Source organism: Xenopus laevis, chromosome 1L (genome assembly GCF_017654675.1).
Source record: "Xenopus laevis strain J_2021 chromosome 1L, Xenopus_laevis_v10.1, whole genome shotgun sequence".
Classification (NCBI taxonomy): Eukaryota; Metazoa; Chordata; class Amphibia; order Anura; family Pipidae; genus Xenopus; species Xenopus laevis.
Genome location: NC_054371.1, coordinates 38,171,544 through 38,196,970, shown reverse-complemented (window position 1 = coordinate 38,196,970; position 25,427 = coordinate 38,171,544). Strand labels below are relative to the sequence as shown.

The window sequence follows — 25,427 nt, the reverse complement described above, 5'->3', positions numbered from 1 at the left end:
TGAAAACCTATAAAAACTAGTGTTAACTACAAACGGGAACTGTACTAGCTACCATTTTACCATAATAAGGTCAACAGAACTACAATGCTGCCTAGGCATATTGGGGTTGTGCCAAATGCCTCTGTGGCAGATTTCGTATCTCTCAGCCTTAGAACAGAACAATAAATATAATCCTACCTTGAATGTCTTGAGGACTTCCTGGGTGTTTTTGGGCTGGGAGTAAGGCTTGGCTGTTAGCATAGGCACCGTCTTTGAAATGATGTTTTTGCTTGGTGATATTAGACCTGTCGGACTCTTTGATTCACATGGGCTGCTGGGAGTGACAGTTGCTTCAACAGTGGAAGTATATTTTGGTGATGGCAAAGACTGTTGCCTCAGGTATTTCAGTGGGTTTGGGTCCTCTGATGAGGACAATAAACTTGGCTCCACTGACTGGCTTCTTTCTAAAATTTTTGGCATCACTAATCCCTCAAGAACAGCTTCGCTAATTGTAAACTTTTCAATGTAGCTCTTTAATATTCGTTCAGCCTCGCCTCTGGTCTTGGCATTTTTGTAGGCTACGTGCAGTTCTTTTTCTCGACGTTCTCTATCGTGTAAAAGAAAATAGTAACATAACATCACCCAAGGAACCTCAAGCAGAGCTGTTTATATGCTTAAGTCACAATTACTCGAAAAGTTGATATATTGTCTAGGAAGAGGGAATGCAGATTAAGTTTTAAGTATAGCATTTAAACCTGTCTTTACAAACTTCACTTTTTATGTTTTCAACCTGTGCTATGCTATATAGTGCTCATAATCTGCATGGTCCCTCATTGGTCATTTGGGTTGAGAGGGTATCTGGTCAGTCTGTGTATGGCCAGCTTTATGGAGAGTTTGCTAGATTATGAGTTTAAAATCAATGGCAGACAATTTAATTTCCATGAACCAGAGCCTCCAAATTATACAGTGTCAATTGAAGGAAGATGATCTTTCAGCTCTACTGTTTAGGGAAGTATGGAGAGAAGCTGAGAAGGGGCTGTACTAGGACTTAATAACAATGTTGTAACAACTAATAAATGAACAAGGTATTACAATATGAACGAACACCCTTTCATCATGCTGCAGATCTTCCAGAAACAGATGGTCAATCTGGCAGTCCCACCAGTTTGGAAGGTCTATCAATGCAAGAGGATGACTTACTTTTCTTCCACAATTTCTCTATAGGTTTTAATGCTTTTCCTACGGTCCGACAGTTCACTGTCTCCGCTCATCAGTCTCTCCATCTTTTTCCTCTCTTCCTCTTTCTTGATCAGATCCTGCGATGCGCTTCTTCTCCGTGTCTTCCATCGAGCTAGGTCCTGTATATAAAATACTGTGTTACAGTGACGGAAATAGAATCCATCTACCGGTAGTAATAACATTAAAAAAATTAAAATGTATTTGAATATCTTCTATCAAATGGTTTTCGGGTGATGTGACATAGATACAGACCCATTGAATGGTTAGAAGCTATAAGATTTTCTAGCATTGATCAAATACAATTCTCAGAATCCATGAATCATAACAAGGCAAGCCATCGCTTTGGGGAATAAGTCCAGTGGGCCTCAAAAGGAAATTCCAGTCTTGAGACCATTATATAATGCTTTATAGTGTCAACAACTGCTTACATCTTGCCATGTGTCATCCTCCTCCTTGAGCAAGCTGTTGACATGCTGTAGATGCTCATGGTGTGCCCTGCTGTGAGGCAGCATACTCCCCTCTTCTTCATACCTCATATCACACATGCTCATGCTCCTACACAATACAGAGAATAAAAATGTTTTCATTGGAAACAAAGGTGAATGCATTCTGCAAATAAACCACAGGGTGGTGCAAAAATGTTAAAAAAAAAGCTGTATTTACATGAAGTATTTATACAGTTCGACACAGTTACACCCCGATACTGTGCACCATTTCTAATGTAAACACTGCAGTCTTTGTCCTAAATCTTCCGATATTCCAGTGTTTTACTTAATATTTTCTTCTCATCACACATCTTGATACCCAAGCCTATGGATTATCTAGCACTTCAAGTAATAACATCTTTGTGTGAATCACAGGTGTACAGACTCAAGTGGGTAGTTAGCGACCAGTCAAAGAAAATATTTGACATGCCAGGCTAAACTGAACCCCATTTTTGTGACACTTTTTGTTCTGATGAAAGGAGATGGCTAAGCAAGATCCAACCTGGTTTGAACTGTACAGTGGACTTGACTTATAATGAAATGGTGCATTCTGAGCAGAAATAAAAATGAACTTGAAGGGGTGATGATACATCACAGTTGCTGCTGTTCAGCAAAAGAAAGGAATGCTAGCATTTTATGAAGTAGAGACATGCTAAGGATGCTGGGAATTGTGGTACAGCTGCTGGTGCCTCAGTCTAACCCAATTCACATGCATCAAGGCACCATGTGAAAAAGACTTTCCGCTCTTGTCTGGTAATCATCCGACTATCTGGTTTCAAGAGTTGAAGAGGTTTCCTAATCACTGACTGGCTTTCCACCACTGAATCAGCCCAAACAAGGGTATTGGTGAATGTGTGTTCTTATCTCCAGCCACGATTGAACACTGCTAAGCAATTTTTTTTCACTTTTTTGTACCTGTTGCTTCTAATGTAACAAACCACCTGACATGTCTGTCTCTACCACATTTAAAAACCACCTTCCCTTAGTGCTAGTCCTTGTCATTGAGTGAATGTATGCATTGTATGCCTTGTGTGACACTCAAGAACAGAAAGAGGGATAGTTGTGCCAAGCAGTGGCCAAGGTATCTCCCATATAAAACGGTGTAGTGATTTTAGTAGAGGCAGATGTTTAATGAAGCCTCACCCTAATCCATGGCTTTGCCTTAAAATTAACAAAAGCAGGGATTTTTTACCCCTAGGATGAATATTATTCTTTTTAATTTTAAATTTCTTCCAATATCCAGCGTACTAGGACAGAATAGTTTGGTAAAACGATGTAAAGAACACTATACACATGCCCCACAACACACACACGTAACCTGCTTCTCATCCAACTACAGAATAAGGTATGTGGGCAGCTGTCTCTAGTGAATATATGTCACTGAGCTGAACACCTGCATAAATATTTTAAGAACTAATGTAAAAATATCACATTGCTTGAAGCTGTCATACGTGTTTATGCTGGCGGACAAGATTGATATATCATGCCACTGCGGGATTAACTCGTGTCGTGAGCAAGAGGGATGAGATCATGCAGAACGACCGACGTGTTACAGCTTTAAAAAAGGACACAGCAGATACATTATGAGATTCACACATGCACACAGGGGAATGGGGCCAATCATTTCCATGCTGACAGCAAGAGAAAGTTGTTTACACTTATTAGATCACCATGATGTCATAATTTACATTATTCAGTATATAAACAAAGGCAAGCGGGTTGTAGCCATGAAAGGGGAAGGTGACTAATACTGGAGTACTGCAGTTAATACTCCCTAATAAGCATAATCAGGTTCATCAGACTCTCCTTTTCAGGAAAATCCAATGACAAGCTTAGCAACACATGTTGTGTTTATACAGGAACGGGTTCAGTCTTTGCTTTGGATCACAAGGATTAGAAGATCTGCTTATTGTTCTACCATTTTTAAAAAAATATGATTTACAGCATAACGTACAGGAACCAATTCGATTTCGACTATAGGTTGCAAGAAATGAAGTCCACACACAACTTTTCACTCCTCCCTAATAAACCACGCTCACACAAGTTCATAGCCAGATTTTTTAAGTGGCTTCATGCCTATTTCCCCAGAGAGGGTGAATTGCCCTTAATTCCTTTCCGGTACTCCTATGGTAACATATGATCCTCATGTTGTACATGAGCAGAAAATGCTGCAAAATCTATTTTACAATCTTTAAATCTCTCCTTCATCCTGCACAACATATTGCACAGGGACTTTTTATAAAAGTCGGTAGGGTCCTGAAACGGGACCTGTTCTGGAAAACAGGGACTAATTGGAAGCTTACTATAAAAAGGCATATGGTGGCCCAATCAATTTGCCAGAAAATGTCTGTATAGAGAAAATAGTAAAGAGCTAAGATAGTTCATAGACAATGGCTTCAACCACACTTCGTATACATGACCTCCATGTATCCATCAATTTAAGTCTGACATGCCATTAACCATTTTCTCATATTGTTCCTCTGCATTTGCAGCAATGGAAATATCCTACAGGCAAACATGCAGTCTCTTTATTCTGCAGATAGATCTCTATCACTAAATACAGCATGACTGGTTTAAAGACAATAACATGACATAACAATATGAAATATGTTCTTTCTTCTATGTTTATATCCTTAGGGTAAAGAAATGCACCGCCAGCTACTATATCATAGGCTTGGATCTGTCAGATTAAGCTATGACCTCCTAAATCATTGTAACATGTAATTCTGTTAATGTTTATCTGCTTCCCCCCCCCCCCAACATGTAATTGATGGCATTTCTCCAAAGATTTCACATTTAACAAAAGATAACCCCTGATCCCCAAGGCATACCATATATTCCAATAGGAAAAAAGGGGTTGGCAATGCATTCCCAACATCTAAATAATGTATGTGCCAACTGTAGGCCATGCACTGATCCACCCAGTAACAATTCAATCCACAATAATTCATCCCCCTTTTCAGTGAGATGTTTAGAACTCGTCTACAAAAAGAGGACTATTCGGATATTGTTTAGAGGGCAACAAAAGGGAGAGCTGCTCAAAAGCTCAGCTTATGAAAGTAGGGATTCGGTTCTGGATTCGGCCAGGATTCAACCTTTTTTAGCAGGTTTCGGGTTCGGCCGAATCCTTCTGCCTGTCTGAACCGAATCCTAATTTGCACATACAAATTAGGGGCAAGGAGGGAAATCGTGTGATTTACGGTTTACTTACTGAAGTAAAAAATGTTGTCCCCTTCCCACCCCTAATTTGCATATGCAAATTAGGATTCCGATTCAATTCGGTTTGGTTTTCGGCTGAATCTTTCGAGAAGGATTAGGGGGTTCAGCCGAATCCAAAATAGTGGATTCGGTGCATCCATATATTTATAAGTTAATCTTATTTGCCTTGAACATGATCTATCGCGTAAGAATATATGGGGTCTTGATTTTTAAAAACATTGTAAAAATTTCTGCTTATGTAACTAAGAGATTTGCCACCAAAATGATTCCAGATTCAGGTCTCAGAGACCAAATACATGGAAATCCATTTCAGCTAAACTAATGGGAGTACATTTTAGAGGTGACAATCTCTACAAAACTAGCTTGTAGGTTTTGAGTTGTCACTGCACAAACCACCACTGAGAACCACAGCACATAATTAAAGAAAAAGTAACACAAAAAAGTGTTTTAAAGTAATGAAAATATTATGCACTGGCAAAACTGATCTGGTTGCTTATAAACAACATGTTGTGTAGCAATGGCAAAAATTGAAAAAAGTCTATATGGCACAGGTTTAATAGTGCATAACAGATAACACCATTATGTTGTACAGAGCCTATCTGCTGTGTAACCCGAGTCTTTTCTCCTTTGAATAGCTGCCCCCATGGCTACACAGCAGCTTATTTATATAAATTATAGTAGTGTGCCATAAGCCTCAGACATTTAGTACTTATCTATATTATAAAAGAAAAAAACCAACAAGCATGCTATTCTTGAAAAATGAGTGACTGTTAAGGGGACACAAGGACTACAACCAATGACTGTTGATACCAGGATCACTTATGGATTTATCTTAACCCCAAGACTTTTATTCAGAATCAGGACAATGCCTTTAACTAGTCAAATCCAAACGTAAGTGAATTTCCTGCCCATTATGCTTGAATTGTTGTGCAAGTCTGGACTGTTGAGGCCAGGAATATCAAGCTTCCAGCTATCTGGGAAAGCCAACTTCCATTTAAATACAGATTCAGTAATCAGGACACATTTTTTTTATGGTCGGGTACGTGGCTTACAGTTATGGATTCCATGCATCCTTAATATATGGGTAGCATGAAATGGAAAATTTGTGTTAACAATCATTTTATTTAGGCAACAAATAAGACAATTATTAAGTAGCCAGTTTCAAGCATGAGAGTAAGAACAATGCAAAGCAAAATACTTGAACCTGTCAGGGTGTTATTGCCGTAAAAGTCGTCAGATAAGGAATATTTGGCTACTGGTAAAAAGCTGGAGAGAATTCTAGGTTTTATAGGCCAGAAAATGATTTTATGTAAATAACTGGGTCCCACACAGGTTTCTCATTCAGCCCCTCAACTATAAGGACTGTCTTAGATCTACAGTTCCCACAACTTTGAATTTTTCAGATTTTGCTTTGCATTTGAAGTTAAAATTAAAAAAAAAAAAGGAGAACAAAAATATCTTAACATTTTAATGTCATACATATGGCTGTTCTTTAAGTGAATGTTTACAAAAAAATCAATCATTATTAAATTCTGAAAAATAAAGTCTTATTTAGTCTTAGGTTAAATGTGCGTGGGTTTTTCTGCAATGCATATTAATTCCAAATGGAAGCATGCACCAGTTAGTACAGGGAGCACACCAAGCACAAGGCACAACTTACTCTGTATCATCAGACAGAGCAGATCCTGGGCTGAATCTATAAGATCAAATAAACAATTAGATTTATCGTGGTGAAGGCATGAAACAAAAAAAAAAACCATAGCATGTGAAACAGGAGGCTTTGAGGATAATCACAATTAACAGAATATATAAATCTCACTGTAAATATTCTTGCCTATACAACAGGCTTTGGTCAGGTTGCAGCTGGACGATCTGCCGGTTGTATAATGGCATCATGCCTTCATATCTACTGAGGATGTATGCAAGTTCCCAGTCTGTGATTCAACACAAACGCACCGTGCTGCTAAATCTCACCTCCTATTGTGCTAGACCACACATTAGAGACCTGCTTCCAACTTCATTAGAGATACATAAAGAGCTACAACACTTATCCAAGTATTTCACATGCTATTTAGGCTACAGAGGTCTATAATGTAAACAGACCTTAAAGCATACGTTCTCCAAACATTTAAAAAGATGAACAGAAAAGCAAACAGAAGCACAAAGAAGAAGAAATTACAATGTTTATACACAATGTTTTTTTTTTAAATCCACTACAATATTACTGCTCATCTATATCGATCAGCCACTCTATACAAGGCCACCAATGAGAATATTAAAAAAAAAAAAAAGATATTTTAATCATTTCTAAATCGACTATTTTATTTCTTTACCCCAGTCAGGCAGAAAATGCATATGTGTTTATATATATTCAGTAGCATCATATTAGTCAATGTACACAGGCTTTTGTTTTATTCACAATGCCATGTGACATCATATATAAGAAACCTTTATCATATATTTAAAGCCTAAAAAATGTATTAGTCAAAATATATTGAAATAATTATTTATGGCGATTGAAGAAACTCACGACCAACGCCGATGAATAAAATCATCTAACCTGAATAACTCATGGTCACATGTTTCAAGAGCGTCTTCTGTCTGGGTATCTAACCCTTTACCAGTGGGATCCCCATCATTAATGCTCTCAATGGAAGTCTGATCGCAAGTCACATCGGTTCGTAATTCGGGTTTCTCTGTCTCACTCTGATCGAGGGGCTTATTAGGAAGGTCAGAACTGCCGACTGCAGGAGCTTGGGTGGAATTATTTGGCTTTATTTTGCTCGATAGGACAACGCTAAGGAAGGAATTTTAGAAACAGACATGGTACATTTTTTTTAGTATACTTTACAAATGCTGGAAGTTTTGTGTTCGGTTGGAGCAAACATTTACGCATGCTGCAGTTGTCTTATAATATAGCACTGGAAGCAATCACACACTCAGAAACAGCATCCAAATTTAATAGAAGTCAGAGGGTGCGATTTCTAGGACACAGATGTGAGCTTCTGGATCAGATTTCCTGGGCGAGTCTGTCTGACTGTAATCACAGCAAAATCTACAGTTTGCACAAGGCCTTAACTAACATAACAACATACCATGTGAAAAGGGTATTACATTCTGGACTTTCATCAACTGATCTTCTGTTCTGAATTCCTTATTTCAAATGCATGCATTATCCCCAGCTTCAAAAATCACACATCATAAATTACGCCTACTCTGGATATTACAAATCTCCTACTCGGTGAGGCAAACGGAAAGGCAGCCATGAACATTTTCAATACAAAGTTAAAGCAGAATGGACAACATTTCAGAATATTCCTTTTAAAATACAACATTATGAAAAATATTGGCAACTCTAAAATATAACATCTAAACATTTCAGCCTAGTGGTCCTTAACTTCATAAACAATTATATTCTAACCTTGTTGATTTCTTTTCTGCAGCTTTATGCTGTAAAGAAAATGGAACAGGAAGGAAGTGGCCAAGGCCTACACTAGATGGCTTCTGGGTTACGGATATTCTTCTTGTCATCATATCATCTTTTTCTGGGTCTGGTGCCACTGAATTGTCCTTGGAGGTGGTTGAATTTGGCTCCTGTCCTGTGATGGATTCACCTTCTACAGCATCAGCTTCTCTTGTTATTGTTGGAGAGATGTTGCCCAAAGGAGGAGTTGTTTTTGAATCAGTATTGGCCAAGTCAGGAGATAGTATTGTTCTCCTAAGGGACATTTGTGGTGTTAAATGCACTTAAAAAATGATTTCTGCTTGAAGCACACCATGCCGGATGTTGACAATGTTAGTTTGTTACCCAGATCTGTATTATGCCTCACAAACCATTAAAATTATATTGCTCAGAACTACACGGTAGCAAAACTTTAAACAGATAAAAAATACTAATACTAATTAAAATGTTAAGCTTCATTGATTTTTTAGAAGGGCTGAAATATCACTCCAAGTATTGAAAAACAAAATCTACCCTTAACTTATTATCGCACCTCTCAAGACTGTCCTGTTGCTTGGTCTCTACACTGTTGGAGTCTTGATTGCAAGTCCCATCATCTGCTAAATTAGCATGTTCTTCTGTTTCTTTCTGGTTGAGGGGCTTAGAAGGAGCATCAGATTTGCCAACTGGAAGAGCTTGGGAAGCATTTTTGGACTTTATGGTGCTCACCATACTGCAGCTAAGGAAGTAATTTCATAGACTCAAGTTTTGTTGTCAGCTGAAAGGACATTTAAATGACCAAATATTGCATGTGACATATCTAAATAACCAGTTGTAAGTGAAGTATTGCCTTCAAAATTAACACCAGTGACCCCATGCTTGGGACTAAGCCATTTTGTGAAGAAACACACTACTGAACCCATAAATGAAGTCTGCTGGTGAGTGTTTAGGGAGTATGTACTTCATCCCAAGATTGCCATTTTTTACCCAGTCCCAAATGAAGTCACTGGAAAGGAGTGGGTGGACTTTCTAAACAGAAATTATGATTAAAGGATTAGCATTGCAGCATCTATCAGAATCATAGTACATTAAGATTGCATGATGCAACGAGATTAGACTTCAGTCTGTTAACTTCCAAAAACATGATTTGTTTTAACTCAACAAGTAACAAGAGCTTGACGTGAACCTAAATACACATCCCCAATATGCATAATAGTAGTGTTTCTTTTTTAAAATTGTTCCTTTGCATAAGTTACTAGTCCTGAAATACTGGAAAAGGTCCCTTTAGAGAAAATACAAGCAGTATGGTCATTCCATAAAAGTATGCATTTATATATATGCACACACTGCCCTACACTGTGATGTTCACACCCTAAGGAATGTAATGTATATGCATGCCTTTTATCCCTGACCTTATAGGTTTTGTTTCATCCTCTCTGCGTTGCAGAGAAAAAGGAACAGGAAGGAAGTGCCCAAGGCTGACACAAGATGGCTTCTGGCTCACTGAAATTTTTCTAGTCATCATGTCATCTTTTTCTGGGTCTGGTGCAACTGCGTTTTTCTCTAGGATAATGGAGTTTGGATCTTTGTCTGTAGTAGAGTCACCTTCCTTCATGTCATCTTTTACATCTTCAGCTTCTTTCAGAGGCTTGCTCTCCAAAGCAGGACCAGTTTCTTTTGAACTACTTGCCAAGTCCGATAGCAGTAACCTTCTCCTACAGAACATTTGCTGATGTTATATTCTGTGTTCAATTCAACATCATTCCTGTTAGTACCCACACCATGCCTGTATTCGAAGCACACCATGCTTGTATCAAGGTTTCCTTATTGTCAGATTTCACAAATGATTAGTGTTAAAAACATATACAATTTGTTCTGCCAAATTCAACATGATAGCAAAACTGCAGACTAGTATCTGTACGTGTGAACACGTAACATACAACATATTAATTTCTTCTTTAGATAAATCAATTCCAAATATTTTGAACAATGTAAATAACACAAGCATGCAGTTTGTCAAGTAAAAAAATAAAATCAACATTTTGACATATACAGTATAGTTACTTGATGATTCTAACAGAGAATGTAAAGAATTACATTAGCTATTAAGGATTAAATTAACATAACTGTGGTATTGTCAGTGCTCATATAACCACATAATATGTTCTTACAGGCAGAAAAAAACAAGTATACACAGCAGATTCTCATGCACAACCCTGATAAGTTGTTATATGGACAAGGCAACAATGAACACAAAAGCTCACAGTTGTGGGTTGACATCCAGAAAGAGTCCTTGTTTCTCTTCCTCGAGTTCCAATGAGTCACACTTCTCTTCATGTTGTTGGCTATGGAGTGCATATTGGTGGGACACTGGTGACTCTCTGTTGGTTCTGGCAAGCTTTTGCAATGAACCTGTTCTCCTTGCCATCGTGTCATCTCGCTGTGTATCAAGGGACTGAATTTCACTTTCATTTTCAGGAGGAGCAGGTGAACCAAATCCCTCTGGTGTAGATCTACTCAACAAGTTAACAACATTGGTTTGTATTGGGAAAACAAAAGCACAGCAGGATCAAGGAAAGAAATGAATGATGCTTGCGTTTCCATGCCAGTATTAAGCTCAAAAATAAACATCCCAATATGCATTATGTTTATACAATGCATGGGCCCTAGCACTGGAGTTACAAACATGTGGGCCCCTGAGCAAAGAAGGCTAAACATGTCCAACCTGAGATCACCCAGCTGTGTCTAACAGATGTACACAAAAAAAATAGATCAAAAATATATTGACGTTAAACATTATTTATTCATTATTTATCCAACAGTGATGCTTAGGGCCGATAGATAATGCGCTCTCTCCCATACCCTCACACTGCCCATCACACATAAAAGCATAAAAGTTGGATCTTGTGTAATTATAATGTGCATGTGGATAGCCAAAGAAACTTAAACCTTTATTGAGCCAATGGATGTAACAAACCAATTAGAAGGGTAGGTAGGTGAGAATTGTGCAACCTTGTATACATGATATTTAGAGCCCTTATTCAATTACTGGTTAAGACTAAAGAAGGTTTTATTTTAAGAATTTATTTTAGTACAATTACAAAGGAATTTTTTTAAAACTAGTGATAAACTAGTTTAATATGTTTTGTTTTGCAGAATGTGAATTCTTGGAGATATGAATGAGGTGAACAATGGTTCCGTTAGTGGCATCGGAACGAGCCACTACCGAACCCTAGTTCAAAAAAATAATGTGGTTGCCCCTAACACACATCTATCTAAAGCATGTATTTACATTAAAAGCTTAATATAGCCATGCTCAATATGGATTTAAAATGCCCCCATTGTAAAGCCCGAGGGGCCAATAATAATATCCCTAATGCACAAACTAAAAACTGTCAATCAAAGATGGGGGTTTGGGACCAGCCACTGGCAATGCTGTGAGTAAGGCAAACTATAATGGAACAAAATTAAAAGAGGCACCAGTCATACAATAACATTTTCATGTTCCATTCTATGGCTTGAGTCTCTCTCTGTATCTTCTAAGATCATTAAAAACACAATTGGAAAATAAACACTTTTTAAGGTTTAAAAAGTTTTTAAAGTTAAATGTAGGGATTACCAAAAATATCTGCCATTCGTATGTCCTTACAATGGCAATCATGCAAAAATCCTTGTTTACCTTGGCTCATTTGGCAAGACTGGCCCTGTGATGACATCTTCCTGGGGTTGGGAGCACCGAGCAGAAGCAGAGGAAGATATGTGGCCAGGAGCTCCATCAGAATTAATAAAGCTGCCCTTTGCCTCTGCACTATCTTGAACAGATTCAGCCTTGGCTATACAAAGTCTATCCCACTTCTGCTGATCAATTTCAGTCACTGGGCCAAAATGTACAAACTTCTGTTTGTTTCGAGCCCTTTTCTCTTGCAAGGACAATTTCCTCCTCCCAAAGTCATCATTTGTCGCTCTAGCCACATCGATCTTGGATGCTTGCTGGTCTGCCTGTGTGTCATTCAAGTGCTCACTTCCCATTTGTAAACAAGAAAAAAACAAAGTCCTTTTACAGCCATAGCTTGATGTAAGAAGGCATAATTGAATTTTCTGAAATTTTGTTCAACTGAATGAACATTTACACTGAACCATATTTCACTACCTATGCATTATATATATGCAATATATGGCAATATAGTGGAATACAATGTTAAGACAGAAAAGAAAATGTACACACCTATCTTCAGAAGACACCTGAAGCCTCTGCCAAGTTTCCATGTCGGCCTTTGTAATTGAAACCACTGCAAAGGCTGATGGTTCCTTTGGCAGCGAAACAGAAGCCTTAGCTTTGCGTTTCGCCAAGTCGTCTTTCTGAATGTCGGGCAGTTTTTCTTGCTCTGCTTCTACATCTCCTTTATTGTCGAAGGGTCTTGGAAATTCCTTTTCTTTGCAAATGTCAGATGGCTTTAATAACGGGGGGCCTTGGTTCTCCCTGTTGCTGGGTACACTTTGAATAGTGTAGTACAATAGATAGTACAATTATTCCCATGATATTTAGAGCCCTTATTCAATTACTGGTTAAGACTAAAAAAAGGTTTTATATTAAGTAGCTATTTTAGTACAATTGGTAAGGAATTTTTGAAAACTACAATGATAAGACTAGTTTAATATGTTCCATTTTGTAGAATGTGAATGCTGGGAGATATGAATAAGGTGGACAATGGTTAAAGAGAAATTAAAAACCAGCTGTACAGCTGGAATACATTTTAAGGGTAAAATATTACAATAATAATCAGGAAAATAAATGCCCACCTGTTATTCTGAGATATTTTTGGAGAAGTTGGAGTGGATGTCTTGGAACTGTCCTGTTTTCCAGTTGCTCTTGTTTTGTTTAAGTAGGACCCCTGTATATATTGATTAAACTGCATTGGGCATTTTGGTTGGTTCATCCTTGCACGCCTTGTGGCCAAGTCATCTTTCTGTATATCGGGTACTTTGGAGTCTTCTTCTTCTTCTGAATCAGAACCCATCCCTTCATACGACTTCAGGAAGGCATTCTCCTTCCGTAGCACAATGTCCGGAGCACCATCAATGTCTCCAGCAACATGGCTTTGACTAACATATTTATAGTGATATTCAGTGGAGACCAAAGCACGCAGGGTCGTGTATACCAACCCAAACACAGTTTCTGCATGCTGATTGTTAGCGATTAGTCGAGACGCAATTTCTAACATTCATTAAAAGCCCTGAATAAATATTAAAATGCTGTCACATACATAAACTATGAATAGCACACTTATGTTTCAGTTCTCCCAGGTGGGAAGTGCTTTTCCATGTCACTAGGGGTCAATGTCAGTAAAGTGTTATCGATATACCTGCTATTTCAGCCATGGATACAACCCCTTGTGCTAGCTATGATTATCAGAGTTATACTTGGACTCGCACTGGTAAGCATGGCTTTATTAGGCCTGAGGTTAGGCCAAGAGCCAAAGTTGTGTGATATTACTTGTGATGTCCATTAATGCCCCATGTCATTAGTTGCTATATGAGAAACAGGTTATGTGACCTGGTAATAGCATATACTGGCTTTATTAACAGAATAAACCCAACCAGTGACATTTACTGTGCCCTCAGTCACTGGTTAATAAGACCTGCCCTAAGGATAAGGTACAGATAAAGTAATACGAGTTATAATAAGTTTTTAAGTCAGTACAACATGCATGCATCTGAACAGCACTACTCCACTCCTCATTCCCTAGGATATATCACACTGACCTGGTGTTGTGTGTGACAGATAACCATTCAGCACTTACATTTTACCATACAAAGACCAGGGGGGAATGAGGTCATTTACTCTTACAGTCCTTCTGGAATTTTTTTAACTCGTTTTTTCCATTATAGGGTAAGTAACCACTTTGGTTTTGGTATAGTCTCATTGTGCAGTAAATACAATAAAATGCAGGTAAGTGAGCCAACAGCAATAGCTGCACCATAAAACATCACAGTATCTGCAGAAAGTCTGACCACATTTTAAGGTATAGATGAATCATATTGTTTGGGTATGGAATCAAACCAAGAGCCCCCTAATCATGCAGGTCAGATAGGGAATCGCTGATGATCAAATACATACTTTCTGTAAAGTGACTATATCTTATTTCTGGCCTGGGACACTGGAGGTTGTAGCACACACCAGTGGGAAGGACTACAAGTAATCAAGACCATTGCCATGCACTAGACAAACAAATCACGGCAAACCCACAGTCTTGCGCATTCCGACATTGCTGACCTGCTGAAGCGCTTTGTTGCGGGCAAGACCTTGATACCCACTTGCTGACGGTTCTTGCGCTTCCTCACTTCCTCTACATCATTTGGAATGTCGCCATTAGTAGGGGATTGTCCTGGGACACCCCCTTCATTTTGATCAACTCTCTCACTCCTATTCTCTGCTTCAAGGCAAGGTTTTTTTAAGGCAATCCTCTGCCTGGTCTCTTCTCCTTCACATTGAAACTCGGTTTGTTCTTCTTTAATGACTGGGCTTTGTTTGGGGCTATGGGGTGTGCAATACAATATACAGCAATTTTACTTTTCAATGGCAAAAATGATTCTGAATGATTTCAAAAATGATTTTGAAATCTGACATGGGGCTAGACATATTGTAAATTTCCCAGCTGCCCCAAGTCATGTGACTTGTGCTCTGATAAACTTCAATCACTCTTTACTGCTGTACTGCAAGTTGGAGTGATATCACCCCCTCCCTTTTCCCCCCCAGCAGCCAAATAAAAGAACAATAGAAAGGTAACCAGATAACAGCTCCCTAACACAAGATAACAGCTGCCTGGTAGATCTAAGAACAACACTCAATAGCAAAAACCCATGTCTCACTGAGACACAGTTACATTGAGAAGGAAAAACAGCAGCCTGCCAGAAAGCATTTCTCTCCTAAAGTGCAGGCACAAGTCACATGACCAGGGGCAGCTGGGTAATGGACAAAATGTCTAGCCCCATGTCAGATTTCAAAATTGAATATAAAAAAATCTGTTTGCTCTTTTGAGAAATGGATTTCAGTGCAGAATTCTGCTGGAGCAGCACTATTAACTGATTCATTTTGAAAAAAATGTTTTTTCCCATGACAGTATCCCTTTAAAGTGACATGCACACTAATCGGCACATCTATCATGCCATCCCACCCCTGACCCCTGCCCTTTTTTCACCATTGCATACCAAAACTATTAACCTCATCACCCGATTGCTCGCCCGCCAAAATCAGCTACCACATCACCCCATCTGCCACCTGTCAAAAACACTACCTGGGAACAGACATAAGGGAGAGAGAGGGAATGGAGACAGGGCAGGGGCATAACTAAAACTACTAGGGGCTATCCAACGTCTGTGGGGCCCACCACCATGCACAAATGTAGGGCCTCTGAAAGAAATAAGCAGGGATCACGACCATTTCACCATGTGCCAACGTGGGCAGGTTGCGCACTGGATGGGAATTAAGGCGACATCCTCTCTCTATCCTCCGTGACTTCTTATATATTTATAAATTACATTAACTATATAATTGAGCCTGGCAAAATCACCACCACAAAACTAGATTTATTTTGATTCCTTTGAGAAATATACACTAAATTTCGTAGTTGCCAACTTACATTAGATTAGATTTTGGAAAAACTAACAAATAAAAGATGGAATTCTATTGAAAACAGTCTTTATTTCTGGTGAACAATCTGAAAACAGCTCAACTGAAAAAAGTGTTCGAAAGTTGAACAACCCCATTAAATACAAGATACTGTATTTGTATGTGTGTATTTGTATTCAAGAGAATAGTACTTCAGTATATGACAATACATATTTAGGTACGTTTAATACACACAACCAGAAAACCAGTTCATACAGACTGTACTGCAGTAACATCTGGTTGCTTTCAGTATCCAGGGCCTATATGGATAGGACTCAAAATTCCCTCTAACTTTGGTTCTATTTGCATCAACTTTAGCCCTGCCAATGTTATAAATAACTCAAGTAAAAAGCCTTTGTTTGCAAACACATTTTGTGTAAACTACAAGGCAAAGGCTTGCATACGCTATTTCAGTTCCAGCAAGATTTTATGAAATAATTGAATATATTCCACGCTTCTTCCAAAATGTGTTGAAACTGAACCAACCTCCTGCGTTTCCAGATGGCTTCACACAATTTCACAACACAAACTGTATGCTTTGGTTACTTGTACATTCAATAACTTGATATTTTGCATGTCAATTGCTATGAGGATTATGCAATGATGGAATCAGAGCCAGGATAACAAAAGGCTGGCCTATCCCCAGTCACAAGCCTCCTTCATTTTATCACATTCTCTTTCCTTTATTTTCTTTACTCTTTAATTAATTGGAAACAAATTCAATTTCCCTTCAGATTTACATGGTTTATTTTGAAGCACAAGTTAACAAAGAAGAAGAAGAAAATCATTATCTAAAGTCACAATTTTCTGTAATATCCCTACCAGCCAGGCCAAAAGTGGATCTTCATCCTTGCAGAATAAACTCATCTCCATCCTGCTCTGCTAAAAAACCCTATGCCAGTAAGGGAATAACTGGTGACACTAATAAGAATTCTGCGCTTTTATTGCACAAAGAAATGAAAAATATGACTGCAGATGTCAGAACACCATAATAAAAGGTTAACTAAAACAGTGAAATGTAACCCAAAATAGTCAATACCTCTTTCTACCTAAACTTAAGTTTTAATTGTGGTACAAATAGCAATTTGTGATACAATTCGCATTTCAATCACAGATGAAAGCAGCAACCAACAAATAAATCAATAGACTCTGCAGCAGCTAATTCTGGTATGTATCTCTGGATTAATATCTGCTACTGCTGGGAAGTTAGGTAATGGGCCACTCACTAAGGAAACTGCCAAAATAGCTCAACGGAAGTAGTATGTTCTGATTTATGAGAGTACTAGTAAGTAAGCCTATGGAGACTACAAGCTTAATGGTTGGTTTCTAATGTTGAAAGAAAACCGCATTGCTACCCTATTTAATCACTGTAAACATCATTAGTACCCGCTGCATTTAGAAATCTGGATCCATTGCTAGAAAAGTGGGTTACTGTAGCCTTCCTGTATTCATTACTCCAGCCAAAGTTGGCCTGATGATATGAGACCGTTTTAAGGATAACCTTCACATATATGTAGGACTTTTTATGGGTTCCACAAAAATAATCTATTCCAGAACACAGAGGCAACCCTACCCTGCTGATATGTTGCCCGACTGTTGTGGCAATAGAATATGGGCCACTTTTTAAAAAAGACTGTGCTGCATTGCTGTAATGTCAGTATGTGGTATGAACAGACACTGACCTTTTTAATACTTGCATAAGAATTGCAAGGGTGGCATTACCATTGTTTTGGGAAATTTTCTCCCGCTGGCTCCAAGCAGCCATTTTTCACTAAACCGGAAGACTGCTTAAGTGAATTCTGTCATGGTACTTTACCTAAAGGGTCGTTCTCCCCCCAGAGGGGAAGTGGCTGTGCTCCAGCTTTTTCGGTAGTCCTCGCGCTCGGCCTTCTTCTTTCTCAGGGGTGCTGGGATGTAGGCGGTTTGGTTGTTCTTATTGGGGAGGTATTGGTTAAAAGGCACAAATGCTTTGTTTTCACCAAAGGACACCCGCCTGGCAGACATGTCATCCTTTCGCACATCAGGTATCCTTCTGTGAGGTAGGTCAGACTCAGAGTCACTTCCTCTGCCTAATTAAATACAAAACACAGAGGGATGCATCATTTAGGCTATATACCCTTAAATCGAATGAATACATCTGTAATACATTATATAACATTTCCACATGAAAACAAGTGTTTCTCTTCCTTAAAAAGAAAATATACAGTTTGTGAATAGTTATTATCACCCATTTCTATTCCTTAAATAAATTATACAGGAAGAGGGTATAGCATAATTTGTGCACCAAATTGATGTCAATATAAATTAAATTTATACTTCTGAATAGAGCAGCCATATTGCATAGAAGTCTTCCTAAACTATTTTCCGATCCAAATGGACAGTGACTCTTAAATATGAACAAGGTTGTTTTCCTAAACAACCTTCTAGCCCTTCAGCTAGCCAAAATTAACACTTTTGCACATTCATTTCAATCACAGCCCAGAGAGGTTTCAGCCAAAGGCACACAATTATAGTGTGTGTGCATATTTTGAGGAAATCACTTAACCCTGCTTTGTTGGCTATCTTGGGTATCTCCATATATATAGCTGGAGAAAGTCTCACACTCACAGGGCCCTGTGAGCTCGAGACTTTCTCCAGCTTTACATTCTTTTGATATTCTGACAAAGGTATCTGCTACTAAGGGGTTGGGATTTCCCTAACCCTTCTGGCTTTGATACACCAAGATGCCATAACACACTTTTTTTTTCCCATAGGCTGAAAATAAATCCCATTTGTAGAGTACAGTTGCTCAAAGCTCACTGAATTCCTCATATTTCTTAAATATGGCTTGGATTCAACTTAGAGTATGTTGAAGAAACACAGTTATACAGCACTACTGAGGCTTATTGTTTATTTGTAAATTCCACTCACCGTCGCTGCTTCCCCTCAGGACTACATCTGGAGATGGTGTCTGCTGTGATCTAGATCCAAATGAGTCTAGACTATCAAAGGAGTCGTCTCTACCATGCCTGGGGGGAGAGAGGGAGTCGCTTCTCTCCGAGTCCCAACAATCTATGTAGCCACTGTCCCGTATGCTGCGTTTCGGACTCTCTATTTCCTCGTTTTCCTGCAAACATTGATATGCAATTATCAAGCAATCCCTGATTTTAAGCCAGAAAGAAAATGTGTGTACATCACTTGTTACACTACTGGATATATATTTATATTCTTGCTCACACCTTGTGTCTCATTCTCTTTCCCTTTAGACTGTAAGCTCTTTTGCACAGGGCCTTCCTCACCTTTTGTACCGGTCGTTACGTATGTACTGTATGTTCTATGTATGTAATTCATGTGATTTCTTTGCATAAACACATTTATTTTACAGCACTGCGTAATACATTGGAGCTCTAAAAATATATGTTGATAGTAATAATAATATACATGTACAGAGGGAACACACTTGTAACATTGGAAATGAAGTTCCAATATAGAACACAAAACCACAAATAACCAGTAAAAACACAGTGCTAATTGGTGTTTAATTATATCACTCACTAAAATTAATTGGAGAAATAATGCATCCACAAGTGTCAAATTTAAAAATTTGAGACATAACCTCAGGCTCAAACTGGAGCCTTGTGTCTTTTTATGGTCATGGAGCTCCCTGTAGAACTATCTGACCTATGGTTCCCTCAACTGTTGTGTTGTTGAAGTTGTTTCAGTAGGTGCTATGATTTGTACTTCAACAACAGCTAAAAAAGTCACAAGTTGCACAACACTGATATAAACGGTTACTGCTGCCATCTTGTCGCCCCCAACTTGGACCTAGAGGCCCTACATTTAGATATGGATCCATTTACCCAATGTACACCTTTAGATCTAGCCATTAGCTTGCAAACAAAACAGAAATGTCCCTCGAGACACAACAGTCGAAGAAGCAATGCAGACATGGGTGCCTCAGTGCGTCTGTGGGGATCCATTATTTACAATCCATAGAATTACCTGAGCAATGGTCCCCTTAAAAGTTGTTTCGGTGGATGCTGGGACTTGTACTTTAACAACAGCTAAAGGGAAGCAAATTAAGTAACAACGATATTGTGTGGCCCTTTGCAGTCGTCATAGTATGGACTTCTAAAGATAGCTCAGTGTTAAATCACATAGCTCTGGAATATAACAAGTACATGTTTGGGAGAGGCCGTAAAATTCTGCAAGACCCACTAAATTCTAGTTGCTCCACAAACCGAAAAATGGCTCTTGGCTTTTTATTGATAGCTTTCTATTTGCTGTATTATCGTGTAATACACCCCAGGTTTACAAAAGAACACTTAGCAGTAAGAGGAAAACAGAAAACAGCATATGTCCTTATTAAAGCAAGTTTAAGTTTTTTCAAGCACAAGTGAGCAGCACCAGATGTAGAGAATTGGACCAAGTCCCAGGGAAGGAATTGTGTGAATGACCTAATTGTTAATTAGCCAACGTGTTACAATTAGCGGTGCGTCCCAGGCTTGTAAATTAAATCAACTGACTATTTTCTCCTTTTTATATCATTCAAGATACTATGTCAAGCTTATACACATTTCCATATTGCTCTGTAAAATGTAAAGAGGCATACCAAGGAAATTGTAAAATGTTATTTGGAAAGAGGTGATGTCAATGCGTCTGTTAAGACTGTTTGGAATTTTCTTTTTCAGCTTCTAACTATGGCTGAATTATAATTAAGAAATACTCTGGGTCGGACGGGGCCAGCACGAACAAACCCGGTGGGCCCCTGCCAGCCTGAGACGCTGCGCCTGTGGGCTACTTCCGGAACTACCCCCGCCTCAATCGCAGCAGCTGCATGAAGAGAAGGTACCGCTGGTGTTGGGGGGAAGGGGGGCAGGGAGGTGGCAGTGGGAGCTGGGTGGTTGCGGCTGGGTTGCACGCAGGCCTGGACTGGCAATCTGTGGGTTCTGGCAAATGCCAGAGTGGCTGCTATAAGGTCCCATTGAAAGTCAGTATTTAGTGGGCTGGTGGGGCTGTTTGGGCCTCTGTGTGGGCTGAATGGGCCTCTGTGTACCTGAAATGCCAGGGCCTACTTTAATTCTCAGTCTGGACCTGGTTGCACGACCCTGAGGCAGTAGCCCTGGTGGGCCTAACCCCCCCCCCAGTAAGCAACTTTGAAGACTATGGACCTTTAAAAGCAAAGAAATGTGACATTTTAGCCCATGCCCCTACCATGCCCTATGTCCAGACCATTTTAGGTAATGGCTAGCCCTTTTGGAGTCAACAGAGTATACTGTCCTGTCTAATTGTGTACAGTAGGTAGGACAGAAAAGGTTCTGTGTGTATACAGTAGTAGTAAGGATTCTGATTTGGTTGGGACAGATGCATGGATTTGAACGGATACAAATCCTGCCAAAAAAGTTTGAATCCTGGATTCGGTCTATGCCTTATTTATAAGGTATATTGTCCTTTCAAGTGCAGGTCGTCTCCTTCCACTAAATTTCTGACTTTACTGAAACAAGATGGAAATGTTCAAGCTAATATGTCATTGGGTGATTTCCTATTAGTACTAGATCAGTAGTAATTTATCAGAGGGTGAAATGACTGGCAGCACAGGGTGAAGAAAAGTTTGGACAGGCCCACTAGGTCACCAGAAAACTTTCAGTGGGCACTGTCCTCAAAGAGCCAATTCTGCCTATACAACCCATTTATACAATAATGTGGTTAAACCCTCACCATTTTGCTTACATCACTCAGGTGCTTAATTATCCTTACATACCTAAGGGTACAAAATGCATCAGACGATAGAGGTGATCCAAAATGAATTTACTTTTTTTTAGTGGTATACACTGTGGGTCTGTTTTTGATTTGGTCTTGATTGATGAACTAAATGTGAATGGAAGACTTTCTACTCTCTCACGCTGTATGTATGCACACTGCAGTTCTTGCTCGGTGATTAATCTACAGGGGAATTCAATAGCAATATAGTTTGGTTTTGAAATGACAGCTTGGCCACTCCTGAAGAATAGCTTTGCTACTTCCAATAAGCCCCTTACCCCATTTCTTCCTACTACGTCTTCATAACAAAATTCCTTGAAAGTTACATAACTTAAAAACCCCAATTTATCCAAAGACTTGACATTAAAATCTACTTCTATATAAACTGATACATAAAAAAATCCAAAATGTTATTTCAAATATTTATTGAATAGCAACAGTATTGCTATTCAACAGTAACATTATTAGAAACATATTTTTTGTGTACATATCCTTATGTGCTGCAAGAGGCTGAAGTGCATCTCCAAGAACTGCTTACGGTTGCTTCCAAGCTGCCAGCTCCTGGCTACAGCGGATTGAAAGTACTTGTCGCTGACCCACATGTTTTTGAGCAGGCTGAACAATGGTTGTCTTTGATAGGGTTCTATTCCTGAATTCCTTACAGGGCAAGCAGCACACAGTGAAATAGTAAAATCCAATGGGGAAAAGGTCATTGGAATCTATCCTCACCCTCATGCATAATAATCTCTTGTTCATTCCCAGCATCTCTGTGTAAATTACAAAGCTACAGACAAGTAAAAGAGGTGTAGTACGTGTACAAAGTTTAACTAGACTCCCTTAAAGGGACAATATATCCCACCCTCCCTTTTAACATGAGCTCATTCAGTTGGGTTTATGCAGAAAAGGTGCATAAACACTATCTTTCTAGCGATCTATTTGTGCTGTAGATCTACAATTAGGTCCATAAATATTTGGACAGAATTTTTTTTTTTTTTTTTTGGTTCTGAACACCACACTGAATTTTAAATGACAACTCAGATACAGTTGAACTGCAGACTTTCAGCTTTAATTCAGTGAGTGTACAAAAAGATTGCATAAAAATGTGAGGAACTAAAGTCTTTTTTTAACACAATCACTTCTTTCAGGGGCTCAAAAGTAATTGGACAAATAAAAAAACGGAAAATAAAATGTTCATTTCTAATACTTTGTTGAAAACCCTTTGCTGGCAATAACAGCCTGAAGTCTTGAACTCATGGAAATCACCAGATTCTGGGTTTCCTTCTTTTTAATGCTCTGCCAGGCCTTTACTGCAGTGGCATTTGGTTGCTGTTTGTTTGTGGGCTTTTTCTGTCCAATGTTTAGTCTTCAACAAGTGAAATGCAGCTCAATTGGGTTCAGATCAGGTGACTGACTTGGCCATTCAAGAATATTCCTTCTTGAATGAACCCTCCTGGGTTGCTTTGTCTGTATGTTTTGGGTCATTGTCCATCTGTATTAAGAAACGCCTCCCAAACAATTAGACATTTAGCTGGAATTGAGCAGACAGTGTCTCTGGACACCTCAGAATTCATTTGGCTGCTTCTGTCCTGTGTCACATCATGGATAAACATGTCCCAGTGTCACTGGCAGCCATGGGAAACAATCACACTTATGAACAGCAGGGGGAGCCCCCGCCTTACTTCCCAGCCATACAGAACTCAAGCAGCTTTGTTTATGACGATACCTAAGCAGCACAGACCACACTGAGCATGTGCACAGTCTTAGTCTTGCAAAGATGTTTAACAAAGTTACAAGATGACAGCCCCCTGTGGCCAACTTTGAAAGCATAAATCATTTGTTTGATTAGGCTTGTGGTGCAGTAAGTTCATGTTTAGATTTAGTATACAAAATACAGCATTTCTAGCCTTATTCTATTTTAGACTTTCCTTGTCCTTTAAATCTGTCCATGTATGGCCACCTTTAGGCTGACAAAGTGATCCAACACCTCCCTTAACTTCTCCAATGTGAAAGGATAGAATATGGGACAGAGATTCAGCTTTCCAGAGAATCCGTGCACCACCCGCTATGGAAAGCAGCCATGTCAAGTCCCACAATCCATCTCTTTACAATTGAACATGGCTAGGCAAGGGTTGCTTTACACCGTCACCCTAAGGGATGTTGGGAAAAGGTTCACCAGAGTAACACAATTTCCTTTCAATCCGTGGAATCAGGTATGTATGTGCAGTGGCGGAACTACCGGGGGAGCAGGGGGTGCGAGCGGGCCAGGGCCCGCACCCCCTGGCAGCGCCGTGCGCCACTGACATACGGGTCGTATGGAGGGGGGCTGGGACCCGGCTGCGCGTCACACACCAGGGCACTCCCCCCTCTGGTTACGGTACTGTGTATGTGTGTATGTTATTTCTGGAGTGCAAATGAATGCATTCATGTCAAAAAGATAGGGGGGTATAATCTTCCCTTTCAATATACCCTCATTAACTGTGGTCATTTCCAAACATTATTGTTTCTCATTGTGAGTTATTTCAACAATAAAACCAACAGCTATGACAACTTAATTTAAGAAAATATGATAAAGTCGGCACCTACCAAGCAAGCAGTTGCTGTACAGAGTTGTTATGTTTCTAACTACCGCCTGAAGCCCTATGAAACTTGCAATAACCAGCTCCCTCCAAATGTGTGAATTCCCAAAGTCTCCCTAATACTGTATGTTGTAATTTTATTATGATATTGCTAGCTCAACTGATACTTCCCTGGATAGAAAACAGCTAATAACCTCTAGTGGATACAGTTTCTAATTTATTCTTTTTAAAAATGAATTACAAAATGCATAATAACAAAAGCACTATTATTATTTTTATTAACATGTATTTATATAGCACCAACATATTGCGTAGCACTGTAAAGTAAATGTGATTATGCAAATAAATCACACTAATTATATACATAGAACATATGGAGTTACATACATCACAATCAATACCGGTACAAAAGGTGAGAAAGGCCCTATGCAGAAAGAGCTTACACTCGTTACATACATCACAATCAATACCGGTACAAAAGGTGAGAAAGGCCCTATGCAGAAAGAGCTTACACTCTAAAGGGAGTAATACACAAGGTGTGGGCAAGATCTAATTAAGTGGGTGAGAAATGTGGTACTGTATGTGGTGTAAGCGGTTGGCGAGTATATAGAGATGAGTTCAGATTTTTAGGGTGATAAACTATACATGCAAACATAAAAGGTACCAATAGTAAGGTAGCCACTGAGTCTGTAAGTACTCAATAAACAGTCATTGACCGGATAAGATATCTTACTGCCGGTAAAGTAGAAGTCAAACAAACTACCCAAGGCATTCATATAAAGCATGTCTCCATATGAACTGCAGAGCATCAACAATTCTATTCTTGAATGGCATCGTACTGCAGCTTCATACTGATAAAGAATATTTTACAATGAAATATGTATGCATGCATATGATCTAATATAGTGTACAGAACTCCATACAGTCCACTACAAAACTAAGACCACTATACTGCAGAATGGCCAAAACATACTGTAGGTCAACTTGAGTTCTGTGAACTGTATAAAAGCCATAAGGCCTTTAGCCAATTTATTCTACAACAGCAGGGCTGAGTACTACACATACTGTACATACATACT

General features: G+C 39.1%; 1 protein-coding gene across 5 annotated transcripts in view; it reads right to left on the bottom strand.

Moving 5' to 3' along the window:
* limch1.L (LIM and calponin homology domains 1 L homeolog) overlaps positions 1-25,427 on the bottom strand; it is a 162,927-nt gene that overhangs the window by 17,944 nt on the left and 119,556 nt on the right. For 4 of the 5 annotated variants that reach the window (XM_018250355.2, XM_018250366.2, XM_018250359.2 and 1 more), the window contains exons 7-21: positions 18,944-19,139; positions 17,850-18,102; positions 14,639-14,899; positions 13,165-13,467; positions 12,590-12,859; positions 12,044-12,385; positions 10,629-10,877; positions 9,777-10,079; positions 8,918-9,103; positions 8,344-8,640; positions 7,483-7,719; positions 6,583-6,618; positions 1,647-1,773; positions 1,180-1,337; positions 178-586 (exon numbers count right to left, since the gene is read on the bottom strand). In XM_018250355.2, the coding sequence (XP_018105844.1) occupies positions 178-586; positions 1,180-1,337; positions 1,647-1,773; positions 6,583-6,618; positions 7,483-7,719; positions 8,344-8,640; positions 8,918-9,103; positions 9,777-10,079; positions 10,629-10,877; positions 12,044-12,385; positions 12,590-12,859; positions 13,165-13,467; positions 14,639-14,899; positions 17,850-18,102; positions 18,944-19,139 (3,627 nt within the window). 5 annotated transcript variants of the gene reach the window in all.